Source organism: Doryrhamphus excisus, chromosome 21, assembly GCF_030265055.1.
Source record: "Doryrhamphus excisus isolate RoL2022-K1 chromosome 21, RoL_Dexc_1.0, whole genome shotgun sequence".
Taxonomy (NCBI): Eukaryota; Metazoa; Chordata; class Actinopteri; order Syngnathiformes; family Syngnathidae; genus Doryrhamphus; species Doryrhamphus excisus.
In genome coordinates this window covers 13,730,812-13,750,826 of record NC_080486.1, presented here as the reverse complement: position 1 = coordinate 13,750,826, position 20,015 = coordinate 13,730,812, and the positions used below count along the sequence as shown (strand labels likewise).

The following is a 20,015-nucleotide window of genomic DNA, read 5'->3' as shown; positions in this document are numbered from 1 at the left end:
TGCTGAAGGTAGTCATGTTGTTTGCACGCCGCCACAAGCTTTCAAACCAAACGACGTCATCTTGTGACACGCACGCTTCACTTAAATATAGCCCCGCCCACAATCGTGGGCTCTTGGACAGCTGACCAATCAGCAGTCTGAAATGGAACGTGCTAGGTAATTGGAGGCGTGGCTGATTACGTCAGCCGCGCCCACAATTTGCAGTTGGACCAATCAGCAGTTTCAACTGTGATGAATGCGGAAACTGGGGGCTCGGCTGAAGCTCAATAAAAGCTAAATTTGAAGCCGATGGCTGCCAACTACCAGCCCATTTTATGCTAACTTGACCGCATGTATCACTTAAAATACGTCTAAATACCATCACCAAGGGTTTTCCTTGAAGGTCTTTTCTTTGTAACCGTTTTCTCGACAGGGTCAACGGAGATACTCGTTGCTAGCAACTTACCAAGTTAGCCTCATTGACGAGCCCGCCTTCTGGATTCGATTGGTCCGTTCGATATGATTGACATTCTGTTCCTCCAATCACTCTTCAGGATGAGCCGTCTCCGTTATTAAATATCTGACACATAAAAACATGCTTTTATGTTGTTTATTACGTCTTTGAAACACTAATAAACTCTTCTAAATTATAACACCTGAAGACGATGATCTCCCCTCCTTTAAAACCAGCATTAAGAGCATGACAAGAAGTTTCACAGCATGGATCTGTTTTCTTCAATCACAAAACAGTGGGGGAATAAAGAGTTATAAAGCAGCACAAAAGCACCAAAGTTAACATGGTTCGTTTGTTTGGAACATTAGTCCCGGGAGACGTCCAAAGTCTTTTTGTTTTCAAGCAGATTGTTCTGTACAGCGGCGAGGATGTGCTCATGCGGCCTCGGCTGGTGCAAAGACACAAAAGATAGGCTCTTATATGCAAATGCTAAGCGGGGAGATTTTTGCACTTGTATTTGAATATCAAGTCAAAGACATTTACATGAGCCGTGTGTGTGTGTGTGTGTGTGTGTGTGTGTGTGTGTGTGAGACCACGCGGCTGTCAGACATGAAACACAAGACACCAGAAGACAAAAAAGGTCCTCTTTCCACTTGAGGTGCTCATGAGCGAGTCAGGCTGTTTTGAACGTGTACACGTAGGCATTCTCGTAAATTAGAACTGCGATGTAAGGACACTTGAGACTACACACGATATCTGCAAATGGCCATTTTATGCATGGGAATTAAACAAAAACAGTCATCACATGCAACGCTTGAACCAAACGGCCAAAACCAAACAAAAGAAAACAACTTTGGTTGACAGGAAAGCTGTGAAGGCACATTGAAATGTCTCTCCCAAATCCTCCACTGCTTTAGTCACATGACGTCAGAGAGGACGCTTCACAAGACGTAAGTGACGGAACAGAAACCAACGCAAAAGGCAGACAAGCTGGGAGATGTCGGTTGGATGAAGACCCTTTTTCCTGACGTTTCTTCCTGGAATGTGAACACGGAGCCAAAATGGCCGTAAATCTGCACGGGGGAGAGGGGAGCCGACTCTGCTGTTGCCAGTCATCGCTCATCGGGACGCACACCTGGGAACACGGAGGCTCCTTCCCTTCCCCGCCCAAAGGAACACGAGCAGCACAATTCCAGATGCTCTACGCGGGAATCCATTCTCCTCTCCATGACTGACGGCCTGCTTTTCCTATCAACTCCCCCTCCCTCCTACTCTTCCTCTCTTGTGCTGCGGCTGCAGAAGTCATGATAAACCACCACGGCCATCATCATCATCATCATCATCATCAAACATCTCACGATGCACAAACCCGACAGACACGTAGTCTCTCAGCCACGACCCCCGAGTGACCTTTCCCGGTGCCTTCCCTGCAGCGATGCTAATTCCAGCGCAGTGACATCATCTTTTGGGCTGCCCTCATTTTCCCTCAGCAGAGATGGCGAGTGTTTAAGCCCCCCGCCCCCACAGCCCACTTCCTCTCGAGGAAACGTCCCCTTTGGCGACACCACACGCTCTTCTCATGACCTCCTAACGCAACGCTGGATGGCGCTCCGCTGGCGTGCAGAGTGAGACGTCACGTCTGTTTGGTGGCCATCTATGTAACGTCCGTGTGGCGATGGAGACTTGGGCGAACGCAAGGGACCCAAAATAAGAGAAGCAGATCGTGACGGGCCGGCTCCACAACCAACACCATCAATAAATATATTTTGGTCGCTTCATTTGTACTCGCCGTTAGCTGATGCCGCGGATTAGCTTGTCCACGCACACGCACACGCACACACACAGGAGAGCATTGCTATAAAAAAAGGTCCAGGAGGGGCTCTGTGTCGGATAGCGATAAAAGTAAAAAAAAAGAAAAGGTCTCAGTAGAAAAAAAGTGTTAAAAAGAAGATCTATTTTTGGACCAACTAAATGCGACTTGTGATGAGCCGGCGGAGGAGGAAGTACATGAAGAGAACATCTGGATCACGTCATAAATAAGTGGCCAAGGGGTCCATCGTCCGCTCAGGAGTCTGCGCTCGTCTCCCAAAACTCCCGCCACGTTCTTCCTCCGTTTGTGTTTGGAATGCCCCATCAGACGTCAAGAGGTCCTGATGATTGTGGCGTCTTCAGGCTTGATGCTCCAATGTTAGTGTGTGTGTGTGTGTGGGAGGGAGGGGGAGTGGGGGGGAAGAGGGCGGGATCAGGATGCGGACAGGGCCTTGATCAGGTAGAGTTTGTCGCCCTGCTCGCTGGTGAAGATGGGCGCCTTTTTGTAGTGTTCCACAAGCTCCTCCATGGAGTTGAACTTGCGCTGTCCGATGCAGTAAAGGTTCTCCTTCAGCTGCACCTTGAAATGCTTGTTCTTGCTCTGCGCCTTCAGCGAGATGGAGAAGTCGTTGGGCTGCGGGGGGAGAAAAGAGCAAACAATCAGCATATCCGTGGGCGGCGCTCGGGACGCAAAGACGGCTCGGCGACTCACCGACGACTCGCTGTCTCGAATGAGGAAGTCTCCCTCGGCGCCGCGCTGGTTGAGCGCCACCTCGGCCTGGTGGCGCGTCACCTTGCCGTAGTACCACTCCTTCCCCGCAAAGCGGCCGCTGCCCGAAGGCGAGATGTAGTCGCAGTCGGGCGTGGGCGGCCCCGCCGTGCTTTTGTGGGCGGCGGAGTCCAGCACCGTCACGTAGTTCTTGGGCACCAGGCCGAGCTGGCCGTCCGCTTTGCGACACTTCCACCACTCGGGGTCGTTCTCCGGCTTCTCCACCACCTCCATCACCTCGCCCTTCTCGAAGTTCAGCTCCTCGTCGTTGTCCGAGCTGAAGGGGTAGAGCGCCTGCACCGTGTGCAGCACCCTGCTGCCGTTGGCCGTGCTGTTCACCACCGCCGCCAGCTTCTCCGTGAGCGATCCCGACGGGTCCCCGGGGCCGCCCGGGCCGCCGCCCCCCGCCGTCCCGTCCACGTCCTCCGTCACGTAGTTGGACGGGAACCAGCCGGAGCGTCCGTTGTAGCTGCCGCGCCACCAGCCGTCGCTGCACTTCTCCATCACCACCACCCGCGTGCCCTTCACCAGCGACAGCTCGTCCTCGCGCTCCGCCGTGTAGCTGAACTTGACCAGGGCGGGCAGGTTCAGGTCGTACAGGCGCTCGCCGTTGTCGGCGTACATGTCGGCGTCGGCGTTGGAGGCCGTGTCCCTCATTCCTCCCTTCCTGCTCTTCACCTTCCCGATTCCTGAAGACAGCCGCCAATCACAAGTGTTAACCATCAAAGCGTGATCACACCTTCATGCTCAAGTCATCATTCCTGACGCAAAGCCGGCGTGCTCCGTCACAGACCAGCTGCTGAGGCGGTCTCAGGTGGAGGACGACCTCGCTATTCCGAGGGTAAACGCTAGTAGTCCTGTAGCTCGTCCTGTGTTTTTACCGACTTAAATGTACGCACCATAATTCTCTCAGGGCGGGATGCACCCTAATTACGAACCGCCAGCCTGAGCCCCCCCCCCCGACCCCATCATATGCCTAACAGTCATGAACCATATTTGACATGGAGTTGGGTACATAAAGAAACAGACATACAGTATCGTACTTTCAAGACCTGCGGTTACAAAACATCACGTCACCAGTCAACCCTCCCGCTTTAACACTTCCTTGCATTTGAACCTTCATGACTAAATGTGGAAAGACCCTCGGATCTGCAGGAGCAGCATCGTCGACAAAAGACACCCCACACAGCAGTATAAGAAGTCACCAAATGAAGGAGGTCCAAGTAGAACACACACAGCATTCTTGGGGCTTAGACGTGGGAAGGAAAAAGGCAATCCTGCGTTATTGAAGAAAAGAGGTTTTAAATCCAGTGAAAGCAGCAAGTGGACAAACCAAAGTCTGAGTGAGACGCCATTGTTGCTAATCGCAGGCCACTAATCTGCCCAAAAGCGGCTGGACGTCCAATCACTGCACTCTTGTTCCTGCGACCCTCGCAAGCGGCCCACACAGCTGGGTTGAAAGACTTGACCAGATCCACGTAGGAACAGGACTGGTCTTTGCTTTGTGGCCTCAATGATGAGATGCGGCATGCGGGGGGGGGGGGGGGGGGGGGTCTCTCCTACGGTCAGTGCTGCCTTCTTCTACAGCTTCACAACAACAACTCAGAATTTCAACAAAATGTTCAAAAGACCAGAAATAATCCAGAAGGGAAAATGAGACAAGTTTTAAAAAAATCTAGTCTGGGGTGGGGGGTGTCTACAGTAAAAAGTGGCGAGGGTGAGCGGCCCTTTCAGCCCTCTGATGGAGGTTGGGGAAGCCCAGGCCAGGTCAGCCCAGCCCAGGCCAGCCCAGGTCAGCCCAGGCCAGGCCTGTGAACTCAGCCTTACAGGACAAGAATTCCCACTTGGCAGCTTGGCACGTTCACACATGATGCGGGTCACGCTTAGCTCCCACTTTCCAAGAGACCGGAGAGCACTTCCAGGACCCCCACCCTGGTCTGCAAAGCAGCTCTGTGGTGGAAACGAGCGAGGCAAGAGTCCATAGATGCAACAGTTCTTGGATTGACGCTATCAGTTCCTGGTGACGTATCGCACCAACACTCTTCTTCTGTTTACGTTTGCAAGATGAAAAGTCAGCTGGTTGAAATTATACGGCGAGGCAGGGTGTAGTTTCCAGGACAGTTTATTTTCTGAAAAGGAGAATGTGTCACGAGGCCAGATCCAACCACAGAAGAACATTAATTGTTCCCGACTCGAGCGGCAGAGACAAAATCGAGGCTAGCGAGCGAGAGGCCTACGTATGTCAGATGGCTTCCAGGTAGAGGCTGTTATTAGTCACGCCGCTGCCAAGTACAGACTCCAGACGTCTCCGCGTGGGGGTCAGCCTTACTCACGCCTGACTGCAACGACACCAGCGTTCCAACAAGCGATGAAAGACCAACCGGCATATCACATGTGGTGGAAGAAAATGGGAACATGTTGGTGCAGGTGTGAGCACCAGGAAGCGTCTTTCCTCACAGCTGGGCCGTCCTACTTTAGCACCAAACACGCTTTGGGGCTCAGCGCTGCATCAATAAAGCATCTTTGGGCTCCGGCCGATGACGGAGAGCTTATGTTGCCATCCAACTGGCCAGGTTCCCGATGCCATCTCCCTGTCAGGGATTCATTCCTGCTTCCTGCTGCATTGGCAGGAAGGCTTTGCATTGAAAACAGAACACTGCCTGAGGCTACTGAATTTGACTAGATGTTCAATCTGGGTCAGGCTGATAACAGGAAGTTGGGATTTGAATGTACTGCGCAGCCACAGGTTGCTGATACTGGGACAGGACTGGGAATGCGGTGATTGAGTGTAGTCCAACACAACAAAGCATTCAGACCTCCGCTAGACCTGATCCAATGTTTTGGCAGAAAGCACTTAAGTCGTCTTTGTCTAACCCGATTAAAAGGGACTGTTAGCGATGGTTACGCAGCGGCCTGGCGGCGATATAATGCTGCAAGCATGAAATCCCACCCGCTTCCTGCGCCGAGAACATAAGCTCCGCCCTTCTACACAGACAGGAAGTCCGTAAAACCTGAGGTATTCTGAGGTTATTCTACAAGAGTGTTTTGAAAAACTGTATGCTTGAACTCACCGCGTCTATCGCAAAGTACAGCACCCCCCTTTTCAATTCTTTAAGATGTCTCCACTCCACTCCACTCCGCTAAAGCACTTGGACTTCCTGCTTGGTCTCGTCATCTCTTTGGCGGCTGCTTTTGTCTTTGTTAGCCGTGACTGCCAATTGTGACTCGCGTCTCTGGGACTAAAGTCAACATTTTATGGCAACAAAGTTGTCATTTTACAAAATGGCATTCTAGAATAACATTTATTTTTGAAATTGAAATATAGAATATAAAAACAAACCAGCCAACACTTTTAAGTGTTGGAAAACTAGGTTGTGGAAGAATCAAGTCCAAAGACTATGGTATGATTTAAGAAGAAAGTTGATATTAATCCAATTCTATCATAAATAAAAGCAGCAAGTTGAGACCAATTATCTGCTTTCTCATCTGGATGGCAAGGCTGAGATGCAGTTATATATTCTTAGCATATGTACATTACAAACCATCACAGTGGCAAAGTGGCTACCTTTCAGGGAAAAGGTTTGATACCCCTGTGGTGGTCTTCTATTTTGCAAACGGTCCTCTTGGCTAACAGAGCGATGGAAAGATCATCTGGTTCAGAAAACAAACATGGCCTCTTGCTTGAACTTTGAAGGCGAGTGCAACCCCCGAAAGCCACAACCCGTGACACCTCCTGAATCTCCGGTCTACTGGATAGGTCTACCGCTACGTCACGTCACGTCTGCTTTTTACTGCGAGCTTCCTGAGAGGAAAGGAAGCATAGCGTTGCATCAGTGACGGAGATGTCGTACATTAACGAGAAGCAAAAGAGCCTGGCTGACTGTTTACAGATGAGGTGTGCACGGCACGGGGAGGCAAATATGCGATGGGGGGGGTGGGGGGGGGGGGGGGGCGAGTGCGGGGGCACACAGGAACTGGTTTTGTTGGAACTGTGGCCTGCTTGTCCATTGTCTGCCCCGGGCCCTCTCGACCCTCAGCTTCCCTTCATTCCAGGGCTCTTCCTCTGGACGACAACACCCCGCGTCAGGCTGTCTGACAGCCTGGACATCCCCTGGCCTTGGACACAATGTGATACCCCCCCGCTAACTCCACTTTTAACTCCACTTTTAGTTAAAAGGTCAATAGCTGATGAGCCTTGACCGGACAGTTCAAGTGTAGATGCTCTGACAGCGCAGTCAGTACACTATGAAGTTAGCTAGCGTATACTTCAGGGGCTTGTTTGATGCCAGAAAAAGAAGAAAAAGCCAGACGCTAGCTTCAAGCTGGCTGACGGCTGGGCAGGAAATGCACAAAACCTCCTTGGAGCTCAGCGCCACAGCGACACATCAAAGTGGGCCGCCATCAGGCTGCGCGATGGAGACGTGAGAGGCACACAACTCCACTTGGCTTTTCTTGTCTTCTGGCGGCGGTGGATGGCCTCATGAATACTCCCAGGATGATTCAACTCTTCATCACACGTTCTCATGGCCTGGAGAGTATGACCTCAAACATGTGGATCCATACACAACACCACAAATCCAATGTCTGACAGGGCTACAAGCATTTCCTGGGAACTATGAGCATTTTCTAACAACGAACACACAAAAACATCCAAAAGTACTTTTGAAAAGACAGTACAGGTGATAATTATCAGCTCATCATGCATCCCATCTGAGGAGCGACGGCACGGCTGCCCAAGGCGGCTGTTAGCCACTTCAAAGCGGTGCAGCGTGCTGTTGCAGGCCCGTCGCAGTTACTTGACTTTAAATACACACACAGTATATACACACACTGGGTATACACACATTATTGATCAGTTTCACAATGAAACTATCAAGAAGGAGTGGAATGGCCATCTCTAGCGTGGCGTTATGAAGGCTCATCATGGGGACCAATGGCGATGCTTGCTAGTGTAGTAGTAGCCTTAATTACAGAGTGCCTGTACAAGTCCCGCCCTTGCCATATGCAAAACAGGTAACTGTCATTTACGGCATATACAACATCCCTTTCAACAACTTAACAGTTTTGGGTCAACCCATGCCCATCCCAGCGCCAAGCGCTACGCTGCTGGCTGAGAAGTTTGGTTGTCCTGCCTCTGGCGCTAGCGGCCATGGTTGTCATCATGTGGTAAACTCCTTACTGCCTCCGATGGGAAGCACTGCTCTATGTACAATTACTCAACAAATAATGGCGAGAAGTGTGATGTTGAGGCCAGAGAAAGGATGTCAACGGGATGGTAAGGAGGAGGAGCTGGAGCGTCCAAAACAAGACAGAACCCCGCACAATGATTCAACTTCCTTCCGACTTCTCACTTCCTCTCCGGCCAGCTCTCCTCCAATGCGAGGCGAGCAATGTGGCTCAAATTAGAGTTTCCGCTGGCCGGGGGAGGCTGAGAAACAGGAAAACACAGGGAGGGGAGGACATCTCTGCTTTTTCAAAAACCACCCACTCATCTCCGTGCTTGTGGACACGGCAAGGAGAGCACATCAAGGGTGCGGGACGGGCAGACAGGAGGTACCACTCAGCAGTTACAAGCTGGAGATGACAGAGTGTGCGTCGGTGTGTCAGCAAGGCTGTAAAAGAGCTACAGGCCGCCGAGGCCCCCCCCCCCCCAGCCAATGACATTCCTCTGATAAGTTAGCGAGGTGTAGGAGATGGGTGCCACCCATCCCCGTACACCCCTTCCCTCTTCCCAACAATGACTACACTGTTCTACATGAGCACCCCGCGTCCCTTCAAGTAGAGCTCATGACTGGCGGGTGGTGTGTGTGGGGGGGTGGGGTGGGGGCTCCTAGAATGAGCGAGTTCGCCCTGAGGCTAGCATAAAAAAAAAAACAGAGCATCTTGAGATACTATAGTAAAAAAAACAACAAAAGTGGCGCGAGGGTCTTCAAAAACAACAATGGAGTCGGCTGAGTTGCAGCCCGGGGGGGGGGGGGGGGGGGGGGGGGTTGCGGCGTGAATATATATACTTAAAGCAAGAGAGACAGAAGGATTGCTGAGGCAATTACAGGCTAGAGCTGAGCAGCAGGCTTTTCAAGAGCACCCTCTACCCCCGTGTGCCAACACAACATGTTAGATAGGAAACGGCCACACTTGGCCTACATGAGCTTTCACAGCCAAAAGACAGAAAGAACGATGAAGAGAAGCAGCCAAAACATCAGCCGAGTTTGCGAGACAACACCACGAAGGAGACGATAAAGGTGAGAACTCACGAAAGAAATGTTTGAATAGGTTAGCCATGTCCATTTTTGGCCGGCCGCCTCTCCCTCACGGTATCCGTCCCGGCCCTGCTCTCTTCCCACTGCAGCTGTGGAGCAATTCCATGTGAACACCCAGAGAGCTGGGCTGGGGCCGCCCCCTCCACGCCCATGTGACCGCTCAGAGCCAACGACGGCAGGGGTGGGGGGTGGGGCTCCGGCTTTGAAAGGCGCAGCACAGAGGCCTCATGGAGAGGGACGGGAAGGGGGGGGGGGGGTGCTGCTCAACTCGGCAAAGAAAATCAGCTATAAAGAGCAAAGATGTAAGGCAGGCAAAGTGCTATTTTCAGTGGCGGACGGATAGAATTCCGAGCTTGGCTCTTGGTGGGGGGCGGGGTTACAACATGGTGAGTCAGGACCATCCGGCACGTCACATGACTGCGGTTGTTTGCAGAGAGAAGTTTGCGAGGAACCCTGGAAACATGAATCCTCTCAAGTCGCCCAAGCAGGGCCTACCGTGACACGCTCTTCCAAACAATGACACCGATACACGCCCAAAACACTTGTTTGGCTTTTTCACCCACTCGTACACACACAAAAATGTGGTGATCACCCACAATTCTCCAATTAGAATGTTCCCGAGCCTACTAATAGATCATAGCGGTTGATGTCAGGGTGGTGTATTTACCAGCTCTCCATGACTGTAATTATATTTTTATTTCCAGCTCATGTTTCAAATTAGTCCATGTTTACTAGATGCAAAGCCTGACCCTGCGTATGTGTGTATGTGTATGTGTTTATGCAGTGCTTCCTGATACAAATAGATGGGTGCCAACCCAAAATAACCCCCCAGATGCCACCAATAGATAGCAGCCCTGTGGGACACAGCGGTGTGTTTGTCATCCGTGCAGCTGTTCACCTGAGGTTATTTGCTAGACGGATGGCGCAACAGGTGCAAAGCGACCCAGGTTTGTGTTACATGCTCCGGCTTCCAGGCAGCCGCCCGGCCTGACACGCTCGGAGGGCGGCAGTAAAGCAAGCACATGCTTGCAAATGAAAAGGTCAGTGGAAAAGGCCGCCGTTTCCAGTGCAAGTCATTCCAAGTGTAGCGAGTTTGACTATCAGACTGGGAGTGTTGCCGTGCTGCCGGGACGACACGCGTTGCCGTCACATGACAAGACAACCTCTCTCTGGGCTACTTTACAAAAGAGGCTAACGTCTAAGGCAGGGGTGGGCAAACTTTTTGACTCATGGGCCGCATTGAGTTAACAAAATTGTGCGCGGTGCCAGAACATATATTTAACACACATGATTTTACGCTTATAATTTTAATAATTTTAATAATTTTAATAATTTTAATAATTTTAATAATTTTAATAATTTTAATAATTTTAATAATTTTAATAATTTTTAATATTTTAAAATATATATAATATATTTTTTTAATAATTTTAATAATTTTTAATATTTTAAAATATATATAATATATTTTTTAAATAATTTTAATAATTTTACGCCTTGAATTATTTGTCTAATTTTAATTGTCATACTATCAGCTATATGTTCTTGTTTCCTTTTTTTCACGAGCACTTTAAACATCAGACCACATCAAACTACGATTTATTTATTTATTTATTTATTTACTGAATAAGACATCCGACTTGAAAGTCATTTTGCCAGCTGGTATGTTAAAAGTTGAAATACTTAAAAGCAACTGGCGGGCCGGATTCAAACGTTTGGTGGGCCGCATGTGGCCCCCGGGCCGTAGTTTGCCCACCCCTGGTCTAAGGGGATACGAAAACACAAACCATTTCATAAAGGCTGTATGTGTTAACGTAGTCGCAGAATCGGCCAATAAAAGGGTCTTGATTTGTGGTGCGAATGCGTTGCGTTAAGAAGCAGTTAGTCCCATCATGGTGTGTCTGAGCCAGAAATCAAAGAATGCATGGAAAACTATGGTTTTGGCCGTCCTGTGGAGGGCGTGGCTCAACACGCGCGTCTGATACGGTTCTATGATGACGACTATGTACATAGTCCATGTAGCAGCACGTTCTGCTGAGGGTTCACCTCACCTGAACCGTAGCAACCTTTACTGAACTCCCGTTTAGGAGGTCCTGCTTGAATGTAAAAGCACCCTAAGCAGACGCTACAAAATCAGACAAAGCTTCCATAGCACACAATAAGAAACAAGAGGTCTTCACCTAGCGTGTCCTTGAGGTTCTTGACGATGGAAGCTTTCCGGGCGCTGTTCTTCCTCTCCACATAGTTGGACGGCACAAAGCCCGTTTTGTTGGTGGCATTTCGAACCCTCCACCAGGACTTGGAGTCATCCAGGAGCCACAGGCGCTCATTTTTCTTGATGTCCAGTTCCTGGTCCTGCTGGGCCATGTAGTCAAACTTGGCGATGACAATCACCTCTTCTGTCATCTTGCACAACAGGAACTGAAGGAAAGGACAGAGAATGTTAGCTCATATTGCAGAGGTTTTGAGTGAATAAGGCAAACACCTACGTGCGTTCTTTCCAAAAGGTCAATGAGGTCCTGTTTTGGAATCAGCTGGGAGTAGCGTATTGTGGCAACGGCTACAGTCACATTTAAACGAGGAACCTGACGAGGAATAAATAAATGATGTCTTATGAGGCGTCTATGTCGCAACAGCAGTTTCCAGCACAAAATCAAAATTAAAAACAAGAAGAGAAACATTGAGTGACAAAGTCTGGCCCTCCTTAACGCTAGTATTCTGGAGATAAGCTAATGGATCATGGGTGTATCTTTGATTCATGGAAGAAGGCTTGACCTCGTTCAGACTATAGATGATTAGTAATGTCGAACAGATGATGCAGATGCGGCATCACAACAGTGGGAAGCTGTGACCAAAATAGCTGTACCTGCACTGCATCAAAGCCGACACCTTCAAGTCACTGCTGGCCTAAAAATAACAACCAAAATGACGTCAGAGATATATACAGCATGTTAATTCTATTTGAGAATTTGGATAATCCAGCTGGGTCGTGAGAGGGTTAAATATCCCAAAGGGTTGACATATCGATATGTGGTCACACCCCTACATCACACTACCACAAAACAGGACCATCTGTCCAAATACAGCTCAGAAGAGCAGAATGCTGAACAACCGCCAGCGATTACGTCCAAGGTTAGTCTTTCAGACATAATTCCCCTCCACCAAACGTGCTGCTGTTTTCCCTCTTCAACAAAGAGCTGCGAGACATATCGAACAAAACTTCATGTTTCCGAAGACATTTCTTTTATCCCAGACAACATCCAACTATTGTCCATTGTGATGGGCATCAAACATGAACTTTGAGGACTTAAATAGCAAGATGAAGACATGAGGAAGCGCTCATGAAGCCATTCAAACAATGTCTTGGCTGGGTCAGGCAGGGAGGGATGCTGCTGGTCATAAGAACTCCTCCCGCCATTCTACGAGTGTGTCACAAAGAGCCGCATTCAGCCGCCGGTCTTATGACAAATTCAGCCATCAGTGCTGCTACGCTATGCTAATGCCAGGACCCCGGTTTGCACGGACGGGAGCAGGGGGCGCCTGCTCTTATGCAGCAAGGGCCACAGAGTAAACCACAAAAGGATGCAACTTTACCACTCTGACAGGAAGTAATATACAGTGTATAGTATACAGTGGTTCAAGATGAACCAGCATGCTTTGTGACACAGCTGAAATAGCTCATATTAGGCCTGTCCTGTACATTGTCATTTGTATAAAGTTAAAATTTTTTCCCTCTTAATATTTTTTGCCTTTATTTAGGAAAATTGCTGACTTTTCAATTATTGCGTTTTCCCGTTAAAGTATATTTTTAGAGTTCTGCACTTTGGACCCCCCGGGAATCGCTGCTGTGACATCCCGGGACACTTGGCGTTCTCTCTCCTCCTGAGAGACTTTAGGGAGCAGACACTGACCTCATTGATCAGCATCTCTTTTGCCTCAGTGGCGCTGGGTCTGGGTTTCAACTGCAGCTGGCCCTCAGACCAGCCCAGAACCTGATCCTGCACAAACAAGGACCACAGGGAGCTAAAGCCATTTTCAGTGCCCTTAGCCACAAGTGCTAATGTAAACGAATAATGACAGGGTCGTGGTCTGGCCTTCCTATAGATGTTCAGGTGGAAGAGACATTTCTGAGTAATGAGTCCAGAAAATAAAATCTAAAGACTAAATAATGCAGAACTTTGTAAACTACCAACTATGGTGTGCGTCATTTAAGTACGTCAAGCATACGTCAGAGAAGCATACACGGAACAAAAAGGTCTTTCCCCAAGTTCCACTTCCAGCCAGCAACTGCACATCAACTCCACTGTGACTGTGACTTGCAGCCGTGCAGATGCCCCCCCCACCCGGCGACAGATGCTGCTAGCTAATCGCTGGGCTGCAGACTGAGCCAAGGCCGCTCGTCTCTGCAAAGCCCTAAAACGCCAGGTCAGACGGGTCAAACTGCTCTGAGGGTGTCAAATCCACAGTCCATTTGCCACAAAGTCTAAACCAACAGCATCCCCCCCCCAGTCTATAAGTCTTTTGAGGTTTTTCCTTCTTCAGTTTTTTTATTGTCTCAGCTGGAATATGTTTTATTGTTGCCTTCATCGGAACTTGTCCTCAGTGTTCCCCTCTGCAAATCACAGAAGATGATATGGCAGAAAATGAGGTCAGCTGAGTGTGCAATAGCACCCCCTTTTGGACCACTTCCTGCACAGAAACTTGTAAAGGCTGCGGTGTGGGCTTGTATTTCATGGGGGAGGCGTGCAGGATGGAGTGGAGGGGCACCAAGCAGAGGATTTTGTAGGAAATGATGTAGCAAAACACAGTGGATGAACATACGTAATTACATAGGTAGCTGGAAATAACCCCACTAGAAAGATCTGTTCTGTGGTCAAGGTCCACGTGGGCGGCCTGGACCACATGGGTTGGTGGACAGGTGGTCAAGTGATGTGTGTGAATCTCATTCCCCACGCCCAATCTAGAATCTGGTAAAAAAAAAAACTGGGCCATTATTCTCGGAAAGGAAGAAAATGCACTGCGAGGAAACACCTCTGTTGATGTCAAACGGCTTGCAACTTTACACGTGAATAACAATCATGATGGTTCCTGGGCTCTGATTTTAAGGATAATATAGGATGATATGCATGGGGAGTTGTTGTAATCCACGGTTACAATAAGGGTGACGTTCAAAAAGTAATATAATAAAAGACGGCGCACTTTGCAACCATGCAGGTTATGTCACCGTGAAACATGACCACATCCGGCAAACCCACAGCTGCAGAAACAACCGGGCTGTGTGTCTCTGCAGGGGGAAAATGACTGTTGAGGAGCACCCCCAGTGCTCCCAATGCGAGCTTGCGATCCCATCGAGGCATGTGACGATCCAGCACAGTGTTAGCTTTCACTAAATGGCGGTGAGTGACTTAGAATGGGATTAGTAAAAGTGATGTCAGAGTACAGCTGAAATGGGACGCTATAGATCTATTGCATGGTTGTTGGGGGGGGGGGGGGGGGGGGGGGCACTGACAGCAACAGCATGAGCTCACAGACAGTAACCTAATCCCTGTGACAGCCTGCTAAAATCACAGGGCTCTTGCCTGCTGGAATGCGTTCCGTGTGCTCACTGGCTCAACCCCCCCCCAATCTGGCACTGCCACACATCCTCCAACTTACACCCAATCCTACATTTGAGCCACAAGGCCGGGCCTCGTGAAGGCGTGATTATGCGCTTTTCACATGGAACCCCGGCAACTAAAGCCCACGGGACGGTATCTCATCCCGCCTGTCCCAGATTCTCCCAAAACAAAAGAGCGGCATCGCAGCAAAGGGTCATGGGAGACTTGGCAGGCCAGCTGTGAGACAGGAAGCGTGGACACAAGGGTGAGCGGATGATGGGAAAGTGATGCGTGCTGACACCAGTTCACTGCACTCCACTTTAGCCTTGCATTCATTTGTGGGAGGGATGGAGTTCTAATGTAGTTTTTACACCAGCACTGGAGGGAAAACTTTATTTTCCACATGGAAAAAAGTAGTCATGAGGGCACTGCACTCAGGAAAGTTCACTAGTATTCCTACTAGGGGGCTCCGATTGATAAGCCACCGATCGGCCTGTGTGCGTGCCCTCTGCAACCACTTCTAACTGCGTGGTGGGTGCACGCCAGTCTTGCCACTCCCCTGGTTCGGCTGTCCCATCTTCCACAATTGTCTTATGTGAGACACGAACACACGTCTCCCTTTCCTGCGCATTCTAACGACATACAAACAGCTTGAACGAGGGCACGCAAGTAATCTATTCCACCTATAAGGCCTTCTGAAAAACCTCCAAAAAACATTTCCATCATGTGACCTGCATATTAAATGATGCTTTTTCCACATTTATGACCTATAAATGTAGTAAGAATGTTGTATTCTGGTGTTAAACCATGCCAAAGCTTCAGATCATGACGTTTGCATTTGGAAGTGAGCCCTGAAAGACGTTTGGGATGGCTCAGAATGCTCGCTTTCAAAAGCCATGGTAAAACTGCTCCTTTGTGATGTCACAGAGGGGCGGATAGCACTCCTCCATTCCTGTCTAGCTCCAAATCACACCTCCACATTTGGTGGCCCTGGACGTGAGGACCAGGTCGACTGACAACGGCACGGCCATACCGCCACCCCCCCAATGCTAACGAGGCAGCTAACCCCGGTGCCATCTATGCCCGACTTTTGGCGACACGACCCATGCCTGTGGTTTCAACACATGGAACGCCGGTTCTGACTGCGAGGGATAACACAGGATATTTCCACGCCGGAGCTTCACTTACTTCGGTGTGTTGGGACCATTTCCGTGGTTTTCAAACCATACAGAGAAACCGGCAACTGGCCCAGCAGAGGTTCCACTGTACAAGCTTTCTACTTGCACCTCCTCATCCACCGTGTGTGAGCTGCTGCTGGTGGTTCTGCGGGGGTTCAGGCTCCACCCACGCAAGCCAACACGGCAAAGACAAAACAAGCCTTAAGATGACCTCATCCACTGCACACCGGGTGGAAGGGATCTCCCTCATGACTAATCAGAGTTTGAAAAGACACATTCACTGGTGCAGAACTCTACCGTGTCTGGTAGCATGACAGAAGCTGCAAGTGATACGTGCTACCTCGCTCTCTAGTGTGGCAGACCAAACAGCAGGTCATTTGTAAAACCGCACGATAATAATAACATGAGGGGTTGTGTCATGAGGTGAAATGAATACGCCGGCTTCCTCTCCGCTTTGCCAACATCCTGGCAAATACGAGCCCCGGGGTGCTGTCACAATACCACTAAATAAGCCACTCGGGACGCCAGTCAGCGAGAGACGCGTGTTGGAACTTGTGGGCGAGGATCTCCAGGCATTCCCGGTTGCATGCTGATGGCAAAAAAAGTCCTATCGACAAAGCTGAGGTGAGACTTCTGCAGTGTGGGCGGGCCTTTCAATAGCAAGGTCAGAGGAGCATAAATTCCAGCGCCAAGCGCCAGTGTGGCATATTCTCCTTTTCACGCCAAACTAAGTGGGAAGAAAATATCACTTAGCCAATAAAAACCATGAATGAGGAAGTGAAACACCACCGCACGATGGTCACCATTATAAACTTCAGTATTTCTTCACTACGTCGACTGAAAATGAAAGCATTAAAAATGCTGTGTATCCAAGTCATTATACTATTTGCATACAACTTCAAAAATATGACAAAGTCTCAGAATGACGTAAACAACAACACAATTATAGGAATAACGTCAACATATTGAGGGAAAAGGCAATTTATGACAAGTGCTAACGCAATCTACCTGTGACAAAAACATGAAAAGCACAACAAATATGTTCAGAAATACAATTCTTCTTGTGCTTCTTCTTCCTGTCTTAAACAAGATAGATCCACCGATGAGACCTTCTGGCTGAAGGAGGCCCCGCCCCAAAGCAGCCCTCACCACCCGCCGAGAACAGCAATACGTGCTTTCACGTTAGCATCCAAAAGTGTTTGAATGTAGCTGTGTCTGCATATCGCCAAATATAGCAACAAAGGGTTAACACTGATCCCTCCTGCTACATCTTCTTCTCTGGCAGACAAGGTGCATACGGCGTGTTCCAGAAGCAGATACGATGCCATCTACTGAACGCAGCAGGAACAACAAGCTTAATTTGCCCGGACGTTGTGAGAATGCCGAGGAGAGGGTCCATCAACAATCACCTTATCAAAGCCAACAACCACGCCGCGTGTCCAGCTCCGCCCACAACCTAAACCAGGCTTGGATTTTGGCCCTCTGTGCCATCGAGTTGGATGCCAATCCATTTGTGGTGCACCGCAAATGATTGCATTTCTCCATTTTACACCAAGCAAAGGGGAAAGAAAACATGGTAATTAGCCAATATAAAAACAAAAGTGAAAGGAGGAAGTCAAAATGTGGATGTTGTAAATCAGACAAAAGATTGTCACGTTATGAACTCCAGTAGTTCTCCTTTAGGCCGATCATGACAAACAACAACATTTCCTAATCCAAGTACACTCAAGTACACTTATGCATTTTTGGCCTTGTGCGACGTATAGTCCAAAAAAGACGGTACTTCATGCATGGAAGATGAACGGAGACCATATTTAACACACATAAGAGAAGAAAGAGGAAACGGTGATCTGAAGCAGCAGCTCAGATTAAAGAGGAGATCAAACATAAAGCATATGGCAGAAAAGGAAAATTCATTTAATGCCTAAAGCCACTTAGTGGAGCAGCGCGTCTCCAGCTTGTCATCTGACCATGGAAACTTTGAGCCACATTAGCTTTGCTTTTTTTTTTTTTTACATATTTTGGCGTTTTGCTGTCGGCTGCAGGGACACGTTGTGGCTGCTGGAGGCCGACAAGGAACTTGAACAGAAGGAGTCTGTCGCGCCGTAGCCTTGAGGGGAGACCAGCCAGCAGAGGACTGCTTGCCGCCGCAGTCAAAGGGGTGTCTGTCTACGGGGTGTCTGTCTACGGGGTGTCTGTCTACGGGGTAGCTGTCTACGGGGTAGCTGTCTACGGGGTAGCTGTCTACGGGGTAGCTGTCTACGGGGCGGCTGTCTACGGGGCGGCTGTCTCGGGCTGATCTCCAGCGGCAGTGTCAGCACAAGAAGATGAGTTTTCATGAGTCATCCAAAGGGAGGAGAGAACGTGAGTGATGTCGGGTTGCTTGCTGGTCGGAAAACACAAGACGACAAATTACAAGCCAAACCTGATTCACGCGTGTCACATATTCATTTATATGTGGCGGGCCGACCGTCCTACCTTTCATTCTGTCTGGACATATGATAACCACATCATATAAATACAGTTTGGACTTTGTTTCTTTTTCAATTTAACTTTTAATTATTCTTTTAAATACATATTGTATTTAACATAAATGTATATATGGAGACAAACTAAAATATATCGAATAAATAGAAATGTATACATTAAAAGAAAAAAATATTTATATTTCATACAGTAAATAAGGTGTTTTTCTTTCTCTTCTGGCAATTGCGCTACTGCGAATAAACAATTTCCCTGTGGATCAATAAAGTCTGGCTAAATCTAAATAATTATGTTTAAATACTTGTGTTTCCTATACATTCAGTTATGTATAATACATTTGGATACGCAGATACCATAGATAGATTACAGCCCTGTGGGGAACCGCACAATGAGCAAGCATATGTATGGTTGTAATGAACAGGCGGATACAATAAGAAACCATGATAATGTTCATCATGGGGCAATACCTCTATTAAAAATAACGGCCTGCTGACAAACTACATGCTAAGCATCCCAAATGGCTTCCCAAACCTGATGTATCTTCTCCTTTGGGATAAATATGTGAAGTAGTAATTTGTCGTCATGGAATGTCATTTTTTTATGATGTCTGATGATAAATATGTCGGCGAATTCAATTTAAAACACATACGTGTGTCGATTAATGTTGAAAACGTACGCAACTAGCATATTTAGACACATCATAGCAAAAACAAAAACAAAAACCAAACCCAAGAGTCAAGTAAGGCATTGTAACAAATGAAGAGATGCTCCTGGGGCAAATACAAACACGTTAGTTAAATGACTGAAGGACAATCGTATTAACCATGGATAATGTGGTTAAATTAGATAGAACTTAACTACCAATAACCCGGTTGGGATTATTGTTAGAAGAAAGATTCAACCATAAGGGTCAGCAGTAACTAGCCTGCTGGGCAGCAATATGTTAGCCATGTTGGCAGAGCACCAGCTGGTCCGTTAGCACATTAGCCCGCTAGCTGCCGTGTGATGTAAGGTTATTGGGTGAAAAGAGCTAGCCTAGCATTGCCTAGCTTAGCCTAGCCTCAGGCGCTCCACTGCGGCGGTTTACCGCCAGTGGCAGCACAGATTTAAGGCACGCCTTACCGTCTCCTTGCCGATGGATGGCCACCTTTTCTTTTCCCCGTCGGTAAGCAGGACTGTGCCGACAACACCGCGGAGACGTCGCCGAGTGTCCGCGTTAAAAACGTTCCACGTCAAGACGCTAAGCTAGTGCCCTGCTGGAAGTAGCATGGTTGTCTCAGCATGTCTTTGCTGTGTGAAGCATCGCTAAGCTAATGCTAGCGAGCTAGCAGCCGCACAAGTTGCTAATGCGTCACGTCCCGCCCACCCTCACGTCTTTGGCTGGGGAGCTGGAGGCGTTCTTGTGATTGGACAAGCGGACTGTCGGTCAAACACACTCCAGCTGTTGATGTGTGAGCGTTTCTCCACAGTATTCGGTGCACTCGC

The 20,015-nt window shown here is 48.7% G+C and overlaps 1 protein-coding gene across 3 annotated transcripts; it reads right to left on the bottom strand.

The window, feature by feature from the left end:
* Positions 1-690: 690 nt before the first annotated feature.
* On the bottom strand, positions 691-19,875 carry nck1b (NCK adaptor protein 1b). 3 transcript variants are annotated; one of them, XM_058059889.1, is made up of 5 exons: positions 19,653-19,875; positions 11,761-11,856; positions 11,452-11,692; positions 2,955-3,700; positions 691-2,876 (listed from the first exon to the last, which is right to left on the bottom strand). In XM_058059889.1, the coding sequence occupies exons 3-5, from the start codon at positions 11,675-11,677 to the stop codon at positions 2,676-2,678; spliced, it is 1,173 nt and encodes a 390-aa protein (XP_057915872.1). In that variant the 5' UTR covers positions 11,678-11,692; positions 11,761-11,856; positions 19,653-19,875; the 3' UTR covers positions 691-2,675. The 3 variants fall into 3 exon arrangements, with proteins under 3 accessions (XP_057915872.1, XP_057915871.1, XP_057915873.1); XM_058059888.1 differs by lacking the exon at positions 11,761-11,856 and having other exon boundaries at positions 19,653-19,874; XM_058059890.1 differs by lacking the exons at positions 11,452-11,692; positions 11,761-11,856; positions 19,653-19,875 and adding an exon at positions 9,266-9,405.
* Positions 19,876-20,015: the final 140 nt, after the last annotated feature.

Excerpts from the sequence above, each read along its gene's own strand:
- nck1b (XM_058059889.1), bottom strand. The coding sequence starts at position 11,677 with ATGACAGAAGAGGTGATTGTCATCGCCAAGTTTGACTACATGGCCCAG. Across the intron at positions 3,701-11,451 it reads GAACCTCAAGGACACGCTAG|GAATCGGGAAGGTGAAGAGC; the intron begins GTGAAGACCTCT and ends GGCTGTCTTCAG. Across the intron at positions 2,877-2,954 it reads TTCGAGACAGCGAGTCGTCG|CCCAACGACTTCTCCATCTC; the intron begins GTGAGTCGCCGA and ends CTCCCCCCGCAG.